The sequence below is a fragment of the Anser anser genome, assembly GCF_964211835.1.
Source record: "Anser anser genome assembly, chromosome: 2".
Lineage (NCBI taxonomy): Eukaryota > Metazoa > Chordata > Aves > Anseriformes > Anatidae > Anser > Anser anser.
In genome coordinates this window covers 121,686,977-121,711,682 of record NC_139721.1, presented here as the reverse complement: position 1 = coordinate 121,711,682, position 24,706 = coordinate 121,686,977, and the positions used below count along the sequence as shown (strand labels likewise).

Sequence of the window (24,706 nt, the reverse complement as noted above, 5' to 3'; positions counted from 1 at the left end):
AGGAGTCAGTTCTCTGTACCATCCCCTGCCTTTCCTCTCTCAAAGAAAGCAGCTTTTTATTGAGGTTATTATCGTATTAGCTTAGTTCTTTTGCACAATAACAAAAACTTCCTATGGATTTTCAAGAGCAAACAGGTGACCCCTATGGTACCTTCAGTCTAAAAAAGAAAAGACTGAAGAACTTTTTACTAAATATATCACTTATAATCCTTCAACCTAAAACATTTCTGCCGGTATATACAGCACTTCAGAAAGTCAGGCTGAGTGTGAATACAACACACCTTGTTTACCAACTGAATGTCTCTTGCCTTCCTGTGTGTCCACACCTGAATGTGAAATGCCTTGCATGTGAGATATCTATTATGTATCCAGATCCACAGATCTTCGGTAAACTAATACCTGGGTAAGCCTTCCTGGGAGTTAAATAGTTTCTGCTCCTCATGTAAGAACATTTAGGCAGTAGAGGAACATCTGAGTAACAGCTATCCAAGTTCTGGGGTGTTTTTTGTTTGTTTTTGAGTTTTCTTTCAGTATTTCATCAGTTATCCAGTTCTTCAGATGTCATATTTTGCCTCAAAAGGGTTAATTATGTGTCCTCTTAATAACAGTTTTGGTTATGAAATTTGTATTCCTTTGACAGATGCATGTTTCTGTAAGTCTAGTAAGCAAACGATACTAAATGCCAACAAAACAAAATGTTAACCTTTTCCTGCAATCAAGTAAAAAGGAAGCATTTTTTCCTTCAAATTCCTTCACCTATAACTATACCATTTTTAAGGCAAGAGAAGATAAACAGTCTTTAGCAGTCTTACATGTTATTACTCAATTAAAAGATTTTGTTGCAATTTCTGTATCTTTCATTAGGGCAAGGGTGTATAAAAATCAACTAATATCAACATGTTGAAACTAATGACATTTCAAGTTCTTTGGTCACATGTGCCCCTCAAATAATTCAATGACATTTGCTATTGGCACAAAGATTGCCAGCTGATCTTAATTCCTATCTATGCCATGAATCAAGCCAGCAGAGATTGCCAGTTTGCCCAAAATACCCAGACAGGAACCAAAGGCCATTTAAAGTCTCACGGAAACAAAGTCACTTGAATCATTCCCTCAGGTCTCCACCACCTTTTGAACAGAATACTGGTAGCACTACTTAGCAGGAAACTGCAATTAGAAAATGCATGCTCTTTCATTATGGAACTAGGCTGCTGCTTTTGTCCAGCTATCTTAATTCTCCAGCCTAGAGAGGATGGTATTCATAATATCAAACTCAACATCATGCTTTAATTCTAGCACTAGGAAGTTTAGAAAATTTGTTTATAAAGCTATATGGGTTTTCATTTAAAAATAAACATAAGAATTAGAAATCAGGTTTAGAGTGATGATCTCTGTGAAAATATCTGTGAAAAATTAAAGATATTAAAAGTAAGTGCTCTTACCAGCATCGTTAGCATCATCCAGTTTTGGGATGCCCTTGATTTTACTGTGTTTCACCGATGAACATTTTTTGTTCAGCTGAGTCTGTGCCTTAAATTTGACCCAATTCAAAATACTTTCTATGATACCACAGTTAGAGGCCTGTAAGCAACAGATCAGAAGTGTGGATGAGAAAAATAAAACTCCACATGGCAGATTCTTATCTCTCAATTTTAAGCTACTGATCCTTTACATTTAAAAAAAAATGCAACCTGTAAAAGGCCAAAGAATTAACACATACCTGTGTAGCACATCATGCACACAAAACTGAAGTACAACACTCCCACAGATTCTTTTGTCTACCTTGTATAACTGGTGGTAAGGAAAGAGAATACATGGACCAAGATTTAATATGAGGATGTATTATGTTGTGTGGTTGATGTGCTGAGACATTTTAGGTACTAAGCTCCTGCTTCCTGGACTTTGGCAGCAAAATTAACCTTATAGGATATAATATGGACATCTAAGGTTTCTTTGGAAATTCTGAAAATAATTGAAAGACCCAAAAGCATTCAAAAATAAGGCTCTATGTATCAACTATTATCACAACCACTTGAGAAACTAGTACATTTCAAGAAATACATCTGCAGCGAAGATAGCATATAGCATATCTTCTAAGCAAAATCTGCTTTAGGTTTGAATTCACATTAAAAAACAAAACAACAACAAAACAACAAACAAACAAACAAAAGTGGAGCAAAACAATGCAAACTTTGGCTTTTCATTATCCTTTGCAATACAGCACTCATCAATTAGATATTCTGCTGCACATTTAACATGTCTGAAGATCAACGTTCAAAATTCCAGGAAACCAGAAATACTGTAAACCAAACACATTGATAGAAATACAATGTATATAACAAATTCTGAAGAATAAATATGAGATTGTTATTTTTCCTGTAAGGCCTGTAAGAATGCCATTAGTAACACAAAACTAAAGGAATAAAATACAATACAAGGAGTTAAGTTTTGATGCCAAGAGTACTAGCAATAACACCATTCTCCTTACTACTACAGTCAAATTCATTTTACTAAAATAAATGCCAGAATCTGCAAAAAACGAAACTCACTTCTAAATCTGGGGCAACAAACAAAATACAGTCATTGCCTCCACTATTAAGGCCAGAGAATTAACAAAAGTTCCTCCATCTCATTTTCATAGTATGCTATTATCACTAGGGTACCATAATGCACCAATTAATCTTCAGCTACCTAACATGCATATACATAATCCAGTCTGTCAATTTCTGCTTCACTAAAAACAAGAAATAAGCTTTACTTACTGCTTTAAAAAATTTCTCAGATAGCTGGCACTTGGACCCAAAACTTTTAGGCTGCAATGTCATGTTTTCCTTTGTCTGGGAATCAAAAGATGGGTTTTCGATCAAGCAGTTAACAAAAACCCATATATGATTCTTCACCTGTTGAAAACAAAGAAAGCAATTTACTTAACAAAATTACCTCTTTATCTTTAATAATATACATTTATACATATAGCATTTTTGTACAATGTCACTTGCCTGAAATGGTTTCACTGAAACTCCAGCTTTATTCTTCTTTTTCACCACTTCTATAAGTTTGCCCACAACTTGATCCACCACGTAATCAACATGCCTACCACCCTTGATGAAGAAAGAAAAAAAAAACACAACACATTGAATTTTCTAATAGCTTTTAGTCTTATAAACAAGATTCAAAGAAGGTTAGTTCCTGCAGTCATACAGCAGTCAAAGTTGGAAGTCAATGCTCATTAAGTTATAAGATAAAGAAAATCTGGTTTTACAATTTCTCTTTTGTCATTCCGTCTTCATTCCGGCCACATGGCAGTAACTTGTAGCTATGTAACCATGTTGCCACCTGTCTTGCAACAATTGAGCAGTCACCTGGACTTCCTTACAGCTACTGCCCAAATGCAGAAGGGGGAAAGAATGGCTTATAAGAAATTCCTTGCAACATCTCAGTGGAAAATGAAAGAAAGATGGGCAGAAAGACAGGCAGAAAGACAGCATAGGATTTTTTCTTCCACTGCACCACAACAGCTGAAAGTAAAACATTCACAGTGTCTGTCACAATTCCTCCCTTTATCCTTCGAAAAGGGGGACTCTCTGGTTATCCTTGCTTAATGCCTTTCCAGATATATTTCCAACTATTTCAACTAACGCCATTACGGAGGGGGAAAAAAAAAAAAAAAAAACAGCTTTTGGCTAAGACAATGTAGTCACCTCCTAGCTGTGAACCCTAGCATAATAGACCCTGAAGAAGAAATATTCACTTATATATTTAAACTTTGGAAGTGGTAAGTCGGAAAAGTTACCTTTTTGAAGTCAGATATAACTATGGGATAAAAGGCTACTGGATACATACCTTCAAATACTAATTGTTTTTGCTAATCGGGAATGTTTCATTTGTTATTATTATTAATCACGACTATATCCATGGGCTCTAATCCCATTTTACACAAAACAATTACTTTTTCTTAACCTATGATGTGAATCTTTCTAAGATGCATTTGCCACACTTTGTAGGATTTGCATTGTGCATTTATTAATGTCAGTTGATGTTACTCAATGATGATATTGTTCCATTTTCTTTGTATTAAGAAAATGATTTCTAGGTCCTATGAAATACAGATTAGCTTTGTTTGTTTAGGTAACGGACAGCTTTTCTGTGACTGTTTCTTAGTTGATAGAAGTCTGTACAGTTTCAGTCTTTACTTGCGATTCTGATTCAGATTGCTTCTGAATTTTAGAGTATACCCCATAATTGTTAGGGTTTTTTAATACATGTAAATCCATAGCCATTGTTAGGATGTAACAGATCTCCAATAGGCCTCTTTTTCCAGAAAGCTCATGTGAAATGCCTTTATTTTCCAAATGGTTTCATCTCAAAATGATTTGTCCTCTAACTGTATGTTGGGTTCTTTTTGTAGCTGGTTTAAAGCTTAAGTCCAAAGTGAATTGTAGCTAGAGAAGGTGACAGAAGCCCTTGGGCACCTTCTGGAAGTGTCTGAATTGGAAGTGTGAGAGTGGAATAACATCTTACTTGTTCAAATGCTTAGTTCTTTCCTATTTAGACTGAATTTCATCAATAGTAGAAACACTTTCTAAACATTGCAACTAGTATGTATTTTCATCACCCTGCCCCATTGTGAAGCATGAGTTATATCTGACTTCAAAAAATCTGTTACTTTCTGACACTGCTAATGATGAAAGAGGCAGGTCATAATCAACCCAATAAATTTGCGCCAGCTATCACATTATAGCATAAACCAATTCAACACATTAACGCAACAAAAACCTAATCCAGCCACTGTATATATACAAAGAGTACAGAGAAGACAGGGAAACAATATGACCCCTTTTGATGACAGTAAACTGTTAGATTAGCACTGCTGCTGATGGGACTACAGACTCAGTTGTTAAAAAAAATAATAATAGTTCTCAAAAGTGGAAAACAGTTATTAGAAAAAACACCTAACATAGATAGGTTGAGGATGTATTATGTTGTCTTATCAATTTAGTTTCTCCCAGGTGCAATATATTGGGGATTTCCTCCCATTATTTTTAACCCAAGATAAATATTTGAAGCCAGTATCTGGAGAGCAAATAAAAAATCTTATGAGTACTTACTTTCTTTCATCTCCTACTATAAAGAGGAGGTCTATGTCTCTCTCATACAGAGATCAGAGCTCTTGGTCAAGCTTTACAACCTTGACAAAAATAAATATTTTACTATGACAAGGCATATTCTGCTGAAATACTCTAAGAATTCCTTCCAAGCACACTTCAGAACTGACTTATACGGTGATCTAATTGAACCAAATGGACTGACTGATGCCAGTACAGAAAAACTGAGGTAATGAATGATCTGAAATTTGTAATAGAGGCACAGAGGAATCTTATGTAACTGTTCAGTAAGACACTAGCAGGAGACCTCAAGCTGATGAACAGAAACAGCTGTAAGGGAGTGCTTCAAAATGGTAAACATTTGACTAGAGTCTCAAGGGAGAGAACTAATTTCATCATGAGGCACGTACTTTCAGAGAAGTTTGACTTTGAGGACAGGTCCTCAAATCTTTTTAAGCAAACAAAAGTAAGTACATTCATATGATTTCCTTGAATGAAAAATGTTCAGATTAAAATAAACATTGAAAATCATTGGAAAGGTAGAAAAACCTTCCACTGAAATAAGCAATAAAATGGGGAATGGAGAGGTGTGGTTTCATTGCTGCCTAGATTAGCTTTCTTTGGCTTTTCTTTGTATTCTGCAGCATTATCAAGTCTATTGTTTTAAATTTCTCATCAATTGTACAGAATATGGGGTACAAAATAACAGCCGCTTTTACTGATTCACCAAGAATCACAAAAGCAAACTCCTGCAGCAATTTTAACTTTTGCTCAATGAAGTTAAGGGGTGGCTAGTATTACTTGAGTTTTACTTCCAACTTCTGTAAAAAAGGAAGATATTTTGCTGACAGAGAACTAAATAGAAAAATAAATCCCCAAATTTTAAATAGTTTTGAAAAAAAAAATTGGGGGTATTGAAGAAGTCAATATAACTAAAGTACAGGACAACTCAAAAGACAGGTGGCAGAGGGCAGAAGATAAACTTCTTTGCTCCAGGTATTTGTATTTGAAGCTTGTTTACGGATTAAGTGGGTGCATACAGAAAGATTTTCTAGCTTTAATGGTGAATTTGAAGTTTAAAATTAGTCTTTCAAGTTGCTTTAGGTTTTTAATTCATCTGTGCTTTAGCATGTAAAATGCTTGGGTAGAAAGAACTTTGTCAGTTAAAAAATATGAATGTAGAAGTGACAGTAACTTAAATCACTTTAAAGTCTGAAGGAATACAACCCTTCAAAAACCAGACAGACTTTCTCCAAGCTGCACTGAGATGATGCTAGTTGATGACTGACTGAAATTTTCGTTGCCTATCAGCAAAATAATGTTCTGTACAAGAGCAGGAGACCCGCCTCCTATTAGTACTACACAAGCATATTCCACAAGCAGTTACCGATTTTCTAATCAGCTTGGTTTATTTCGCTTTTATAGGCTTAAGGGAAGAAATTTTAAAGTCACAATCTCAATGAGTTTAGAAAATTGCAATTTTGGAAGAAAATTTTACTTTCCACCTTGCAAAACAGACTACTAAAAAAAGCTGAAAGTCTTTAGATATCTCATGCTAGTTCTCCAAAATTTCATCATTAACAAAAATACTTTAATTACAAGCCTACATAAACAGAAACCACTTTTTGACTTCTTTGAAAAAGTTGTCAAACAAAGGAGCTAAGAACATGTATGTGAAACTATGTCCACAAAAGGAACAAGGCAGAACAGGGGAAACAAAAGGTATGTTTACATTTTTTTTTATCTGTTCAACTGCCTTCTTTTAAATTTATAGGCAAAAGGATATAAATAATGATAAAATACTTAATTCTAGTGGCCTTTACAGAAAGTTCATAACACATGCACTAAAATCTATTATCTTATAACAAAGAATGGAGTGATACAGACATATCCTACACAGTTAAAACATATCTAAAACATATCTAACTCAGTACCCACTATTTTACTCAGAAGATCACCTTCGCTTAACACTGATTAGTGTCCTATAAAAAAACAACAGAGTAAATAATGGTTCCTGTTGAGACTAACCTGCATTGTGGCAGGAAAAAAAAAAAAGAAAACTACCTACAAAGACATTCATCATGAGGTAACAAATAAAAAAAATCCATTCTTTAAAGCTATTTTAAAAACAGAACTGAAGAGAAAGAAAGCTTTTGATAGGTATGAGGAAGTATAAGATAGATAAGAAATAAGAAATGGAAGACATCAAAACCAAGAAAAAACAGCAGGCAAACAGGAAAAGAAAGAACAAACAACTAGCAAACAAAAAATAAAAGCTAGCTCAAACCATTCTAAGACACAGTAGGCATCTGAAAAAAATCAAAAAGGCATAAAGCAGCTGAACCAACAGGAGACAGCAGCTGTGTTCTCAACATCATGTAGAAAGAAGAGATGAAATGGAAAAAAAAGAGAGAGAAGGGAAAAAACAATGGCTTAAGATTGTTGATATTATTAACCATTACCAAACAAGCACTTGCACTTCAAAGAAACCATATACAGTTTCTGTCACTTTTCAAAACCACCTACTAAACAGCAACACAAACCACCAGTGTGAGTTAGAAGCACCATACATACAAGTATTTTTTGATTCCAATGTCATTTCATTACACAAAAAAAAGTTTTTATTTATATCTGAATGATAGAGTTTCAGCATAGGGAGAGTTCAGTGAAAGTTGAAACATCGGTATCCTGCCACTGAAAGAAAAATAAATCCATTTCCAAACTGCTACTACATGAAAATATCATATGGCATTTCAAAAACATTTCACATTTAAATGGCAATATTAAATGCATTATTTTCGGTCATCACATTACTAAAATCTTATGCTTACAGCAATATATCTGATTTCAGTATAACATTTTATATACAAGCGGATTAGGAAAGCCTAGTTTTAGCACTTCAAATATTTTGCTAAAACTAACAGCTGACATATCAAAAACTGGTTACTTACCAGTAATTCTTGTTCTTAGAAGATATTAGTTATTATAACAGTTCCCCATTCCTGTGTCCATTCTTAGTGTGTAGCATTGATTGAGGGATGTTCAGAGCTCAAAGTTGGGAACCTTTCAACCATCTCACCAGTAGGTGGCACATCTACCCACTATAGAAGCATAACAGCCTATAACTGCCCCAACTGTCAGTACATTTTAATACAAGATAGAAAAAGAAAAATACCCTCTAAATCTAGAGGGCTGTTAATGATTATTAAGATTACTGTATTATGAAAAATAGAACTATAACTGCAAAGCCTTTTTTTCCCAGCAGGCAACCAATGGAATCCCCATCTTGCAAAATTCAGGATGCAAGGACATCTAATGAAACTATAGCGACTAAAATCTTAAAAGTGAAGCATAGACTAGCTCCAGTATACATTCTGTTAATATTGTCATCAACAGCCAACAGCCTCAAATAATTCTGAGGTAAGCTATATTTAGATTCTATGAACAGATAAATGTTTCATGGGCTGCTCCCTGCATCCAAGTCTAATATCTGGCACTGCACCTGTATCAGCTGATTTTTTTCTGCTAAAATGATAAGTAGTATTACAATTAGCAGTGCTGCCATATTAAACATATCATTAGATTGATATGTTAATAACTGAAGTTTTACTACAATTTCTACTACAGTTACTATTTGAAATTGAGAACTTGTGAAGACAATATTAATTCAGATTATATTCAAGTCTCAGTAAAAAGTTATCTGCACAACCGTAATAACTACAAACAGTTTCAGCCTCAGAGTCTCACGTCAAATTCTGTGGCAGTCTATTGTGGCAAAATTGTGAATACACAGGGACCTGACCACAGTAACGAAGTTACAAAAACAAAACAAGGGAGCTGTGCCTCAACATACTGCCTGAACTTCTACCCACCCCTCAAAAAAAAATCCCCATCAACCTAAAAAACTTGTTTGGAATTTAAAGCAAGTTTAAAAAACGTGGAAGGGAAGTTAGCACTGGGTGAAATTTATCCAGAAACAGAAATGAAAAGCTTTCAGCAAACAGTGATAAATAACCAAAAAACAGCTGAAATGAGCTCCTCACCTGTTAGCAGATAAGGGAACAGGCAGGTGACGCAGTTAGTTACTAGCCATTATGTCTCATCAGTGGGTAGTTGCACATCAATTGCTGGTGAGGTGGTTCACCGCCCGAACATTCCACATCCAGTCACACACATAAGGCATGGATTGGGAGAGCGGGAAAAACTAGAAATTACAACACTTACCTTTGAAGAATACACAGTACTTTTTCTATGAATTTTCTTAAAGAACATATAACAATGCGCATGTGTAACCGCATGATGGGTGAAAACCGATCCAAAGGAGTCAAATAGAGTAAGCTTTGAGTAAGCATTCATTTTCTCCAATACATTCTCTTATCCTGATACCAAAAAATATTAAGTCTGTCTACATTGCCAGCATCTTCATAAAGGTATTGTATACATCTTTAAGGTCATGTTATTTTTTTTCTTTATGTTGCATAAAGAGGCCTGAATTAAAACCAAGTTTTAACCTTTTAATTACCAGGTATGTTTGTATCCCTAGTTTCGGGAAGTATCAGATAAGCATTTGATTAAAATGCACGCTTAAAAAGTAAATATTCTACACTGAAATGAACTGTCACCCTTACCACTGAACACTGGTTCACCTGCACTGAAAAGAACACTGAAGGAAATTATGTAGTAAAAACTCTATACTGTCAAAATACTGACTACACATCATCTACCAGTGAGATTTACACTGGTATTTCTGGGCACCTGCCTAGACTAGGCACCCTACTTAGTGCAGCCACTGCACTTATGAACTGGTGGTTAAGAACCATTTGTGCTAACATTAGAATTTTCTTCTGTTTGACTCTTTCAGGTAAGATTTGAGCAAAGGGTGTTTTTTGAGTGAATACAAATTCTTATATTTCTGAGAAACTCACAGTTAAGGTTCCCTACAAACAGTGCCATCACTAGAATTACTTGTCTGGTGTTACATCACTCAGTCGGTGTAGTTTGTCAAGAGCAGAAATCGACAAAGATTTTCTTTCACCATGGTGGATCCTAGATACCTTAACTTGGGCCACACCAAACCAGCATAAATGAGTTATACCAATAAATTTCAGGTGATTGCCTTGGTGCCTGACTACCACAGCATCCAAGAAGCACAGACTTCTTTATAGTTTAGTATGCTGAGCAGATTGCTTCTTCATCATATCTTAAGATTTGTTATGATGCCATTTGCTACTTCTCTAGTTGCTAATAAGAACAGAGAACAACACAAAGATCCCTTATGTAGAAACAAGGATGAAAAAAATAATCTTAATATTTCAGGCCAGTTTTATACATCATAAAGCAATAAACGAAACACCATTTTTCATGAATACCAAAAGACTTGTTTCCTCTCCAAAACCTGTTACTAACTTCAAAGGGGTCTGTACAGTTTTTAATCTTAATCTTGGAATTGTTTTGTTACAATGTATTAAAAAGGAAGGGATAAAGTATTTTTACTAAGCAATACTTCCATTCATTTTATCATTAATAAGTAATGCTCATGTAAGACATCAGTATCATTGATCATGGTTACTAGCATTTTAAAATCTAGGGCATATTCAGAAATACTGATATGACTGTATTTTGAGTGCATTCAGTTGTTCTGCCACATCCTTTCATGCAAAGGATTAACCCAGCTATTTATTTTTAGTAACACATTTTTTTGAATGTCTGACTAGGCATAACCTTAACATCTATTTTTATCATTTAATGTAACTATAACTACTCACCTTTGTGGTAGCTATACTATTTACAAAGCTGATTTGCTGAAATCCTTTTTCACTTAAAGTTAGGCACACATCCCATCGTTCATTCACAACTTCATGAATAACTTTGAGTGCAACTCCAGTTTCATCCAGCTTGTCCTTTACGTAAAGATCTACGTAACTGCGAAATCCATTTACCTATGAGTGACACAGGTAACAATTACTCTACTTTAGATTAAATACTCAGTCCACTTAAAATAATTTAAGAGGTTCTTACAGGTAACTTCTTCCCATTCAACATAACTTTGACTCCCTTGCATGACCCAGCCAAATCATATGCTCTTCTTGTCATCAGGGCCACAATATCCTTATCAAGTTTTTCCATTTTAAACTTAGATAGATCTGGTTGGAATGTAATGCATGTGTAGTCATCACCATCAAAATGTTTAATCTTGGGTTCAGAAGTCTTCATCATATTGTTCATCCAAGTCTTTGGAAACAAAACATTTAAAATATTAGTTTAAATACAAGACCTCCTCCTCCTGCTTTGTTCCATTTTCCAGCTATGCTAGGACTGCAAAAGCTACACAACAAAAAGCTCACAGACTTCTTTTACAAGTTTCCTCTGGTAAAATGCTATGTATAAAATTAATTGCTTTACCAAGATTTGCACAAGTATCGGTGACAGCAGATTTGTGGTTTCTATAAATATTTAGGCATCGTTACATTGATGGACATGATTCTAATGCAAATAGAGCCCACTGCAGAACTGACTAAATTAAATACAAGTGAGCTAGCTAAATAGTCTTTATTGCCCATTAGTTCAATGTTTTCCATCTACTACTTACTTCTGCAGAGAGGTTTATTAGTCCCTGTGCAGAGCCTCAGCAGTCCCTGAGATAGCACTTCTGTGGATGTGCTTTTAATAATTTGGTTTTTGGCAATTAGCAGAAAATATTACATTTTTAAAGAGACAGATAAACCATTGAAATGTATTGGTTTTTGGCAGTAACGTGACAGCATAACCAGAAATTGCCCAGGAAAAAGAGAGAGAAGCCACCAACTGTGAAAGACTCCAAGGGTGAGGAGCTTTGGTAGTTACCATTCCCCCACAACATTCTTCAAACTTTTCTAAAGGTGACCAGCTCAAAGCTAGATGCAGTAGATGAATTACATGCAATCTTTGAACTTTGTGCTGACAATTAAAACTATGAGCAATGGGTTCATGTGGGGTTTCTTTGCACCCAAGTCCAGCTGTGCTGATGAAATTCATGACCAATACATCAAAAATTCTTTTTTGGATGCTAATATAAAATAACCTAGATAATTATTTTTAAGTTTGCATAGCAAAGTAGATTTTTTTTTCTGAGAAATCACTTAACAATTACAGAATATTTCAGTTAAACACATTCTTTTTCACATGCACATGAATAAACCTTAGTTTTAACAGCAAAAAAATAGTTTTTCATTTTTAGTTACCTAACACTTGCAAGAAAAATATTACTTAAAACAAACGAAAAAAACACTAGGATGCAGCAGTACCAGTTTCACTGACAGAACTAACTTGGCCTGAATAGCCTATACACTTTACATTTGAATGTGCATGATTCATTTTATGACATATAGAAAATGTGTCAAATTTGAATCTTATGATTACAGCAAAGAGAACAAATTTGAGACTATCTGTATACCTGCTTAAAGCTGTGTTTGTATTCCTTGCACGCAGTTTCAACTGTAAACTTTGTACTAAATATGTTACAAAGTTTTGCACCATAGCCATTACGACCACCTGAAAAAATAACATACAGTAAATTTTGTTAAAGCAAAACTTTATTTATGACATAAAGAGGTAAGGCAAATGAAATCAAATGTTCACATATAAGATGAAAGTTGGGCAATAGATCAAGAGCTATCAAAGGATGACAGAGATGCATTTTCATGCTACCTACAATCTAGTGCAACTATTTCTGCCTCAATAATGCACCACTTGTGCCTCCCGCCACTGAGGCCAGGATGCTCCCATTGCTTCCCTTATGTCGATCTAGAAGGTGCCTGCTGAAAGGCAAGTGACCTCAACACCGTGATCCAGCTGAAAACTAATTCACGATCAGAGCCAACTCATTCTGCACATGCTTGCTAGCTCTGGCAGAAAAGAAGCAATGGGAATAGAAGTCCGGAGGTAAAGAGGTTAGGTCACCCCCTTCCTGGCAACAGCTCAAAGGTAAACCTTCCTAACTGACTGAAGTCACACTCAGTTTCCGTGGAAACTTGGAGGAATTTCTAATACGCTATATAAATCTTAAAATAAAATAAATTCATTGCTGTATGTTTTCTTAAAATAAAATTTTAAAGTCATCATAAAATGGGCTAAATATACGGAGTGGGATAAAACAGAACTAACTTTCATTCATGATTTAAATTAGGGTTACTTCACATTTAAGATATTAAATCAGTCTAATTTATTGAAATTATTCTTTCCTTCATCTCAATAACATAGATCTTTTAATGTTTGCATATGGTATAATTCACATGGATTTTTTTACTGAATAATGAATACTGACACTAAAGATACAAATATAATTTTTTTTGTAAACACTGTTATTGAAAAAAATGAAAAAGCAGGATTTTTTTCTTAAAGTCGTTTTACGCTTACACAGAACTCTGGTAATGGTGACTAAGTGATCATCCATCATGAAAAAGAGTGAAAATGTAAAAAGAGAAAGCACACTGATAAACAAGCTAGCTTCACTGCATAAAACAAAGCAAGTTAAATAGTCTTGCCTGTAACTTTTTTCTCATCATCGTCGTAGTTGCTAGATGTTAGTAGCTGCCCAAAGATTAAAGCAGGTACATATACTTTTTCTACTTTGTGTTCCACAACTGGTATACCCTTCCCATTATTCCATATGCTGATAATGTTTGATTCCCTACAAAATAGTAAAGAAAGACATAAACTCAATTAACGTTAACCTGAAAAAAGACTCCTGAATATATTTTACACGCTTAAATAACTGCAAAAGTTACAATGAAAGACCATATTCTGTTTATTCACAGCTCTAGCAACTTCAATTTCAACAAACATTTATTTGTGCTTAGTAGGTGTCAGAGAAGGAGCACAACTGCCCATACATGACAGCATTTCATATAAAAATAATCCCCCAAAAATCTGCATGAAGATCAACAGGATCTGCAACAGAATCATGAAACTTTGTGACAGAATTATACTTGTTAGAGATGTAGCTTTATAGGTTTCAGCTGAAGTCCATCCAGATAAGGTTTAGTTATCATCTGTTTAAAACTGTTACTTTCCTCTTATGATAAACATTGTAATTTCTTTTATGCATCAATACCAAAATTCCTCAACATTTCGCATCACTAATACTTACAGTGGTCATATAGAATTTTCGTTCTGGAGCATTAGAGAGTTCAAAATCATGACAGGTCAGACAAACATACCACTACCATTTCCCTCCCACTCCATGTAAAAAGCAATTTGTCTACAGAAACTGATACTGCACTGAAAACTTGCAGAAAAATGACTTTTCAGCATATTTATCCCATGGATTAGGTGTCAAAATTGGGTCTCCAAAATATTTATTATTCATTTAAATGTCACTGAAAAGGTACTACTAAACGAACCCAATCACCATCTATTTAGCTTTGGTACTTCTTATTAGGAAGTATCTCTTCATCCTCAAGTGCTCAATTTGGAAAACATGGGTGACAACATATTTGCAATATGCAGTTTCAGCCTGATATAGCTGACTAATTTAAACATACCCTTATCCTCACGCTGAAGGAGTTAACATAGAAGTTCAGGAAGTACAAAATTCTGGTACAGAAACTTAATGTTAGTATTTATGATTTACATGTAACCTTGCTAGTTACATTTATGTACTAGCAAGCTTTCACATAAGCATAGATTTTATAATCTTCAGATTCTAAGTTTCATTCAATCAAAAATTAATGAGTGGTTTAGGAAAGCAGGTTATTATAAATTCAGAGTGGTAGTAATTACTGTTATATTCACTTTTTCATCTTAAAATATGAAGCTAACAGAATTCCAAAAAGATTATTTTTGTTGTAAAATAAAATCCAATTTCATTTAGCAAAATCATTTGTACAAATTTAAATTACAATTGCCCTGGCAGGGAAAGTAAATTAAAGCATGCTTTTACTTACGGATCGATGGATATTTTAATACAAGTCATATTCTTGTCCCTCTGCTTATTGTCAGCGGCATTAACTATGAAACGAAGTAACAAATTAACACTTTCTAGGAGCAATAATTAATTACTTGATGTGTTAAACTGATTATCTATATATTCTACCACAAGTTACAATGATTTAGGTCCTTTTTTTCATCAGGTAACATTTTGTATACTCTGTATCTTATTACCAGCATCAATAAATAAGAACATGGATCTAGAAGAAGGTATTTTTCAACCTTCTTTTAATTCCTATTCCTACTTCTAGCAGTTAGACCATCTCAGAAATGCAGAAGTGCATTTTGTGAGCCTCTTCTCATAACTGTTCTTAACATGCTGAACACCTCATTCTTCTCTTGCTGCACTTCTTTGGATTTATCATACATATTACACCAAACGTGTAAAAAATCCCAGGAAATTGTATGCATCATCACCAGATCAGTTTACACATCATTTTGACACTAAAATGCAATCCTGAAAAAGTCACATCCATTAAGGAGTGTTTTGATATCAGCAAAAGGTTTCTCTAAAGAAGCTGAGACTTATAACTACTCTTGTTTTAGACAACTTAGGATTAAAAGAAGGATAATTGGAGGTAAATATTTTATTGGAATTTAATTAAATTGCACTCCAATGTATATTACCTACAAACAATAGAAATCTGAAATGTGACTACGGCCACTAACCATAAAAACACATTCAACATTTGTCTCAACACCCACAAAATAGGTCAAAATAAAATCCCAAAACAGCAAAGTACATGAGGAGAAATCCAGTAAAAATAATGTACCTTAATAGCTTATAGGGATCTCAGTATAGCAACAGATATTTCAAGGTGAAAGTGAAGTTTCACTAAAAAGCATGCACAGATATAATGTCCAATTTTCATCATGTTAATATACTGAACCTTAGCTCTCAAACCACACTCTGTAGTGCGCTTATCAGTTCTACATAAAGAAGCAATAAGCCATACAGTACTACAATAATGACATGGTCATTATTTTCCTTTTGAATGGGACCAAATGAAAGTGTCTCCCTTCTGTGAAAAGCCCGTAAATTCCATCTAAAAGGCAGCACTCGAACAAGAAGTGATTTAAGTTTTCAGTCTCATATTTCTCAAATCAGGGAATGAGTGAAAAACAACCAAACAAAATCCTTCTTTTCCAACTTTACAGTCTCTGAGACAGCGATACTATAAACCGTAGTTTTAGAGGTGTGGGTAAATTCTGAACCCAATGAAGGTCATAAGAAAATTTCCATTGACCTTAATAGACTATAATTTAGTTCATGATGTTATCCTGCCAATTTTTACAACATACATTCATAAAAACTGATTAACCCAAGGAGTAACATCAATTAAACCAAAATATCAGTTCAGCAGACTGCTCAGATGTTACACATCACTACTGCCAGTTGGTCTTCAATGTGTGGCTGTCACCAAGAGAATATCATAAGCTAGTAAGTCATAGTGACTCAGGGACTTAGGACACAGTTTTCTAAAAATCATTTGTTTGTGCTTCAACCACCATGTTTTTAAATGGCAGTATGATTCATATCCCTTTTAAAACTGTTTGAAGTCTAGAAATGATCCATCTAAGAATGACCATCACCACCACTACCATTCTGTACCCAAGAAATCAGTTTTAGTGATTCATGAGATAATAATTTAACTTAGATAACTTTCAGTTGTCTTCTTTCAGAAAAATCTTCTTCAGAAAAGTCTTCATTCAAATGTTACTTAAAACTGCTAGCCTGATCAACCTTGCAGATTAAAAAATCTTGTAACAATATCGATGACAAAATATGATCTATTTTTGGACATTTAGTAACAAATAATTATACTTTCTTGCATTTTAAACTGAAAACATTCTTCTCTATTCTTAACTGTTCTACAGTGCTGGCATGCACTAAAATGTCCAAGCACTGTATTTTAGTGGAACGCTAAGTCTGTGACCTAAACCTGGATATAAATTAATGTGCTTTTAGAGTTCTCAGAATAATCTGTACTCCATAATGCTAAAGTAATGTTATACGTACCAAGGATTTCATCAAAGATCTTGTATAAGCCTGGGACAAAGGTAACTTCTCTGCAATTCATTCCTACATCTTCATCATAAACCCACATTAACTACATACAAAAAAAAAATAAAAATTATTGACCTGGTCTCAAAAACAAAATATTCATACTTTATACTTAACATTTCAACAGTAAAATCAATATTTTTAACTTCATCACTGTGTTGTAATTTTTAGCTGATACAAAAGTACAAAGAGAGCCTTTCCAAAATGAAGAAAAGCCCAGTAAATACTTCTATTGATGTACATCCAGGATTTACAACTCTTAAAAGGACTATCAACAACTAGTAACCTAGGGTGTTTTCTCAGAATCTTGTATAAATTCAAATTTTTACTTGAATACCAATTAACTTAAATATAAACATTAACAAAGCAGAAAAGTCATAAATCCTGTAGAATATTTCAACAAATACATATGCTAAATACAAACACTGAAAAACTGTTAATCAAATCATGTATACATGAAAAAAACATGGATTTTAGGATTCATTAACCTAAGAAATATCACAACTTAATGATAAAACTGGCATTGGTAACAAACCCATGTGTTCCACAAGGATCTCTCCAACAGCCATAAATTTCTGACCTTAATTATAACAATTTATCCCAACAGTAGTCTCCAGTACTGAACAGAATAATACCAGTATCTAGACTCAGTATTTAGCTTTATTCTTAATTTCTTAATCAGATTTATTTCCTCTTCTTTTCCTTTGAATCTCTAGTCACATTCTCTTCAGTCACATTTTTCATGTAAAGTTGTTATAGTGTAATTCTGCCATTTGATTCTGAGTTCACAGAACTAAAGATCTTAGCAAAGCAACATCTTGATCTTTAATCCTTCCCATAATTTTCACGTACCATAACACTATTGTGATCCTTCCTTTTCCATGGAGCTCATAGGTGTAACTCAAATAGCAATTTAAAGATTGAGCTTTAACTACTAGATGCATTATTCCAGATGCTCTTGTAATATTGAAATATATTTAATTCTGATTTAATTCACCTGTATCCCACTTGGATGCTAACTGCAATCTATATGTAGCAATGCAAATACAGTTAACTGCAGAATAAGCAGACATCCTGACAGCCTGATCTGTCCAATGGTTTATTATTCAGACTATTGTACAAGTGACTGTAAGAATCAGAAAGCAGGAGGAGTTGTAGCAACAAAGACAAATACTCCAATGTACTCTCTCCAGCTTTTGCATTTCGTAATCGCTTCTAAGAAATGTTAAAGCTCTCCCAGAGGAGAAATCCAAGGAAGGTAATAATTTTTGTAGTACCTCATAAAACTATTTGACAACATTTTTTTTTAATATATCATACAATTAAACAGTCAAGGATGGTTTCTCAGGGTTCACTTCTTTCAACCATGGAGGAGGCACATCTCAGACATACAAGAAATGATTCTATCCATTCTATCCAGCTGTGTATTCATCAGCCTTTACTAGCCGCTATTCAGAGGTCCTCTGGTGACCTAAACATACATCGTTTCCATGCCCAAACCCTTCAATTTAGAAAGATTAGAAGTAATTAGAAGATTATGCAACTTGCCATCAAAACTCTCCCAACAGCCTTTCTTTCCTCCTTCACTATCTTGTTTTTAGGGTGAAGCCCAGTGAGAACCTGAGATTCCTGTAACAGTAGTCTCCTTTCCACTGCTCCTCACTACCCACTTTTTGGTTCTTGGTCCTAAGCTTTCCTATGCACAGTGGAATGGTCCTGCTGCTCATCTACTCCCTTAACTAATGAGTCAATTCAGCTCATAAAACCATCAAAAAAAAAAAACACAAAAAAACCTTTCTGCTGCATTAGTCTTCTGTCAGGTTGGTAATGAGCTCAATAAGAAGTTACAAAGGCAATCAGTTTGAGGCACAGCAGTTACGCCACCTCACTAAATACAAATTCTCTGCCAGATTTAGGTCTCCTGCAACCTTCTTTTCAATTTTGCTTTTGTTATCTTGGACACTCCTCTCATCCTATTTAACAATCCATCCATTACATTAAAGAAAAAAAAAAGCCCTAATAAGCCTGACTGTTCTTGAGCATAACTGCTTGTTTCATTCTTCTTCTATTTGTCCTTCCTCTCTATCATGGTTTAGCTCTTCAAATCTTCAAAGGAGACAATACTTCCTGGTCTGTTTCTGTAGCACTTAGCACAAAGGGCCTCAGATCTCAGCAAAGGGTTTAAGCACAATATATCTATGGCATTGCCCTTTTTTTCCAAAGATCATGTGTCTCTGTTGTAGTTTAGTGAATCGCAGCATCACTATTCTTGGGGTTGGTGTTAGTGCTAAATGTCATGCAAACCCATATTAAAACACATTACAGTAATAGGGTAGAGTTATCTGATTATGATAATTAGCAAATTCATTTGAATAAAAGCTGAGGTGTTTCTTTTTCTGTCACTTTCATTTTTACTAAAAGACTATAAGCTATTTATTTCAAGTCAGCTGGTTAATTTCCTTCATACTATCTCCAAGCATCTTACTGGAGAAGCATCAGAGCACGAGTAGCAAGAGTCCACATATTCCAGAGACTGCCACATGGCCAAAGCCATGACTAACTTCACTAAACATTACACTTAAAAAAAAAACGAATATGCAGATTAGAAGAGTTGATCCTAGTTGATGTTCTCATACCTTTTGGATTCATTTCAGCTTTCCCTGTATCAAATGAACACCAACCTATGCTGAATTCTTCATGAGAGAGAGCTTTCACTGAAGAGAGTCTTTTCAGCCATGAAATCAGTAAAATAAGCTCTTTTTTTAATGTGAAATATGTGTGAATCCCAGGTGGCACATATGACAGTTGAAATACTATCAACTGTGTTCAAATACAGGACTATCTGTGACTATTTCAGCTGAACATGCAACTTCAGCTAGCTTACATAACTTCAGAGTCAAAAGCTCATGGCTGTTTGTAATGTTAAGATCTGCTTCTTATCTAGAGATTTTTGTGTTGGTTGCCATCATTCCCACTGAACTACCACACATTTGCAGGATGACGTCTCACTCAGCTTCTGAAACAGTGATTTGAAAAGAATGACTGGTGTACGCATCTTATGTGTATACATGTTGGAACAACACAGAAAACTTCAGAGAACAAGAATTCAAACTGTTCATATATATGCAAAGACTGACATATTTGAAAAGCTCATGGGGAAGTCCAGCTAATAGTAGAACACCTCAAGTGCTTCTTTTGATAAAATACCATTGCAACATCAGCTATTAATCTATTTGAAGCAATAACTCATGCAGTTGATCACACTCATTGTTATGTGTCCTGACAACAGTCCAACACTAAGTTTTTACTTGCCTTCTAAGCAAACAGATTTTCTGCATGATTGTAATTAAAAATAGCCTTTTTAATTTGTATTTAGGTGATGTCTCCCAGTTCAGTGTGAACTATTTATGCAGTACCTCCTAGATTCGGTGGAAGCGAAGACTCATTACAATTGTGCAAATAGTGCTTGTAATTTCTTCTTCTGAGCCTTGGTGCTGGATGGACTGAAAGACACTTTCACAGACTTTTCTGGTAACAGTAGATGCTGCAGACCCTACCCTATTTCTTCAACAAGGTGAAACCAGAATCATGGTTTGCAAAGTCAGGATGATATTCATGAAATGTATGACTAGAGTGGTATTACCCAAAGAACAAAAAAATGGCGAGATTCTGATTTTTTTCATACAGTCTTGAGACTTTTTTTTCTAGATGTAAATGGACTAGAGTAGAGAGAGAACATTTTGCATCAAGAGAACGTATGAACAGAGTCCAACAGGTTTAACGGAAAAGTTCTGCCCAGAATTCTGTTTAAGATATTTTTACTCAATTCTCGTAGTTGGGCATGGGTGAAGAAGGAAAAATAAAGGATGATTCTGATGGCTATAAAATTATTCTGTAAGATATTTCCAATGTTGGAAGTAATTCAGCTTTCATGAAGAAAAGAGAAATTGCATACACCTATGGATGGAGGTGGAACAAGACCTGAGAGCTAGTTCTGCATCTGACCTTGTGCATGAAGTCAAGTAACTTATTTTGGCCCTACATTTTTAGCTCTGTGCCCTTTAGTTTGCCTTGCCACTTCTGAGGGTGTATTTGTACAGTACTTGGTACAAAAGGGTCTTCATTACAGAGAGGCTACCATAATAAAAATAAACTTGGGATATTAGAAAGAACCTGTGTTCCTTGTTACACTGTTTTTTGTTGTTGTTGTTGTTGTTTTTTTAAGTCTGATGGACTTCGTGTTTAGATTTATTCTTAAGTCCAATTATTTCATGCCCACAGCATCCCTATGAATTCTGCAAGCAGACAAACTTATGTTGTATTTTAGGTACCAAAGACTATTTTCAGTGAAACCCATTTGTTCTTTTTTTCTTTTTTCTTTTTTCTTTTTTTTTTTTTTTAATGTTACCGCAAGTGAGTAGGAGCTATCAAAACCAAAATGATCACAAAAGCTGGAATTTCTAGCCACCAATATATTTGCAATGGAACCTCCTACAATCCCATGCTGCACCTTGCAGGACACAAAGGGAAAACCTCTTTCTGAAAAAACTTATTTTTGTTACAATACTGGATACAGCAGGAGTGAGGAGCCTGTAATTTTTTACAGAAGTCTCAGGAGGACTGAATGATTTGAAGTGCTCTACAATTACATAGTTTAATCTCTGACAGACAAATTCTAAGAAATTCATCATGGAACAGAATTACAGACAGTATTTCCCAGTTGAAAAAAAAGCTGTTCCTCTAAGCTAACAACCTACTTCAGTAACACATTGCTTTATACTGCTAATTCAGAGAGTAAAACTTCTGAGATTTGCTCTTTCTAACTGTCCTCCTTCATCCTTCGAAGAATACTCCAGCCAAGAATTAGAAAACAACTGAGTATATATGAACATAATGCCTACAATTATACAAAAAGAATCCACTGATACTACAGTGCAGGGAGTTTAAAATGCGTATGATTTTCTCCTCCAAGGAAAGCTCTGAATTCTGGAGCAGCCTGCACACAGCTCTGGAGGAGCATGCAAGGCAGTGGGAACCTGGTTTCCAATATATCCAGGTGGGAGAAGTTTCCACATGCTGAATTTTCTCCTTACAAAATGCAACTGTTTGCTTAGGAGACAGTTCTTATGTGGCCAATCTAGATTACCGTCACCCACAGAAAAGCGCAAAATCTGCTACTACTGTTTTGAATTTGCTCATATCTACTTAGTTCAGGAACTTTGCTCTTCCAATCTGACCACTGCTGTCATATGAGGACAAAAGCAGAAACATAAGTTTGGTAAAAATTACAGCTGAACCCACAAAGACTTTTATAGTGAAAATCTATTATTTTCTGCTTCAAAGTAAGTTCTAACAGTATAGACAGTGAATTCTCAAAAAGAAAAAAAATTGCGACTTCACAAAAACAGCTGAAAAAAGAGCCAGCAGGGGGCTTAAATTCTCTGTTCCCTAACTAAACAAACAGAACAAAGCATTTTGACGCTAAAGCAAATGCTACTTACAAATCTGTATACATATTTGTGTGCATATATGTGTGTTTGTAAACATACACACATACATATGTAGGTGTGTATTTATGCTTTAACTGAACTTAAACATTTTTTTTCAGCATATGTTTTTTCAAGTGAACCAAGCATTGCTTTAGAAAGTCATCTCCTGATCCCTCCCAGGGCCACAAAAATTATCAGAGGGCTAGAATACTTCTCCTACAAAGAAAGGCTAAGAGAGCTGGGGTTGTTTAGCCTGGAGAAGAGAAGGCTCCAAGGAGACCTCACTGCAACCTTTCAATACTTATAGGGGACTTATAAGAAAGACAGAGAGAGACTTTTTACAAGGGCATGTAGTGATAGGGCAAGGGTTTTAAAATGAAAGAGGGTAGATTTAAATTGGACATAAGGAAAAAATTATTTACTCAGAGTGGTGAGGCACTGGCACAGGCTGCCCAGAGAAGCTGTGGATGTCCCATCCTGGGAGGTGTTCAAGGCCAGGCTGGATGGGGCTTTGGGCAACCTGGTCTGGTGGGAGGTGTCCCTGCCCATGGCAGGGAGGTTGGACTAGATGACCTTTCAAGTTCCCTTCCAACCCAAACCATTCCAGGATTCTATGAATCTTACACATTCATGCATAAACATAACTACAGTTTTTAGCATGACAATTTAGAATACAGATTTGCCTATTTATTTACCAGAAGAGTAATTTCCTCATTAAAACAAAAAACTAGGATGGTGAACTTAATGAAACTTACCTGAGTTAACGGTTCAACTGATCCGATGTAGGTGTCTGGACGGAGGAGGATGTGCTCAAGCTGAGTCTTTTTCTGATAAACTCTCTCAACAGACATCTTCTTTGAAGTGTCATTTTTATTAATGCTTTCTGATTCTTCCTTTTTTGCAGCACTGATTTGATTATCAAATAATGTCTAAAAAAAAAGAGACACCAACAATCAACCTGATTTATTCAACTTGTCACACTCCAGTTATAAATGAAGCCTGACAGAGATTTAAAATACAATCAAGACTTGTCACGCAACTTAAATGTTAAGGTTTTGGGTGTATTAAGATCAAACTATCCTCTCAACAGAAATAATTCAAGAGATTATGAGACGGTTTCTTAACAAATCGGTACATTTTCTAACTTCTCTGACTTACTAAGCGTAACAAAACACTATGTGACAAAAAGACAGACACTTCTTCAAGTTAGCACCCCAAAAAAATTATAACACCCATTTTAAGCTTAAACATTTGAATCCAAACCACTAAATACTGTTCTGAACAATGACAGTAAAACTACTCTTCTACATTTTTGTTTGGAGAACTCATTCCATGGGGCTTAAGAAACACAGTGCCTCCACTACGGTTTCTCACTTCTCACCTTCTATAACTTATATTCTCTATTTAACTGAAGTAATTAAACCTGATAGAATCCCAGTTTGGAATGCTTTATGATGAAATAAGCCAAGGACTATAAGAACAGAGAATCACACAGGTTACTGCCAGAATGCAAACTGAATTCCTGCTTAATGTGGCTGGAGATGATGACAGATATCTTTGACTGACATAGCAAGCAGCGTTACAGAAAACTAATCCACTTTTGGAGGGAGGCCATAAGGAGTTTAATGATTTGGTGCATCTTTCAGCCATTTTTTCCTGATAAATATCTCTTCGTATTGAAATAAAACCACACCAAACGAAAAAAGTTAAAATCGGAGTAACCAAATGTAGAGAAGCCCTGTTCTCAGACAGTAAGAGCATATCCACCAAGAGACCACATATGACATTTTAAAGTACACATTCTTGCCTGCAAACTGGAATTCTCTTAAAAACATCAATGAACGTCATTTTAAGTCACATGATGTATCTGCCCGGCTAGCACACTTAACACTGGAAATTCTGTTACCACCTGCCTAACAGCTGAAATAGCCTCCTTCTACGCGGCATTCACCAACTTTGAGGCAGATGTTACATATGCAGTAAAAACCATCAATAGACAAACGATGACGACAAAGCTGCTTGCTGCTCTACTAAATATTACACTCCCGTGTTGCTGTTCCTGGTAAGTCTCTGAAGAAGTA

The 24,706-nt window shown here is 35.1% G+C and overlaps 1 protein-coding gene across 1 annotated transcript in view; it reads right to left on the bottom strand.

The window, feature by feature from the left end:
* TOP2B (DNA topoisomerase II beta) overlaps window positions 1-24,706 on the bottom strand; it is a 64,539-nt gene that overhangs the window by 26,770 nt on the left and 13,063 nt on the right. The window contains exons 2-11 of the mRNA XM_083825365.1: window positions 23,381-23,554; window positions 17,092-17,182; window positions 15,029-15,092; window positions 13,628-13,773; window positions 12,538-12,635; window positions 11,124-11,336; window positions 10,871-11,044; window positions 3,000-3,101; window positions 2,763-2,900; window positions 1,443-1,581 (exon numbers count right to left, since the gene is read on the bottom strand). Coding sequence (XP_083681491.1) covers window positions 1,443-1,581; window positions 2,763-2,900; window positions 3,000-3,101; window positions 10,871-11,044; window positions 11,124-11,336; window positions 12,538-12,635; window positions 13,628-13,773; window positions 15,029-15,092; window positions 17,092-17,182; window positions 23,381-23,554 — 1,339 coding nt within the window. The remainder of the gene's footprint in view (window positions 1-1,442; window positions 1,582-2,762; window positions 2,901-2,999; window positions 3,102-10,870; window positions 11,045-11,123; window positions 11,337-12,537; window positions 12,636-13,627; window positions 13,774-15,028; window positions 15,093-17,091; window positions 17,183-23,380; window positions 23,555-24,706) is intronic.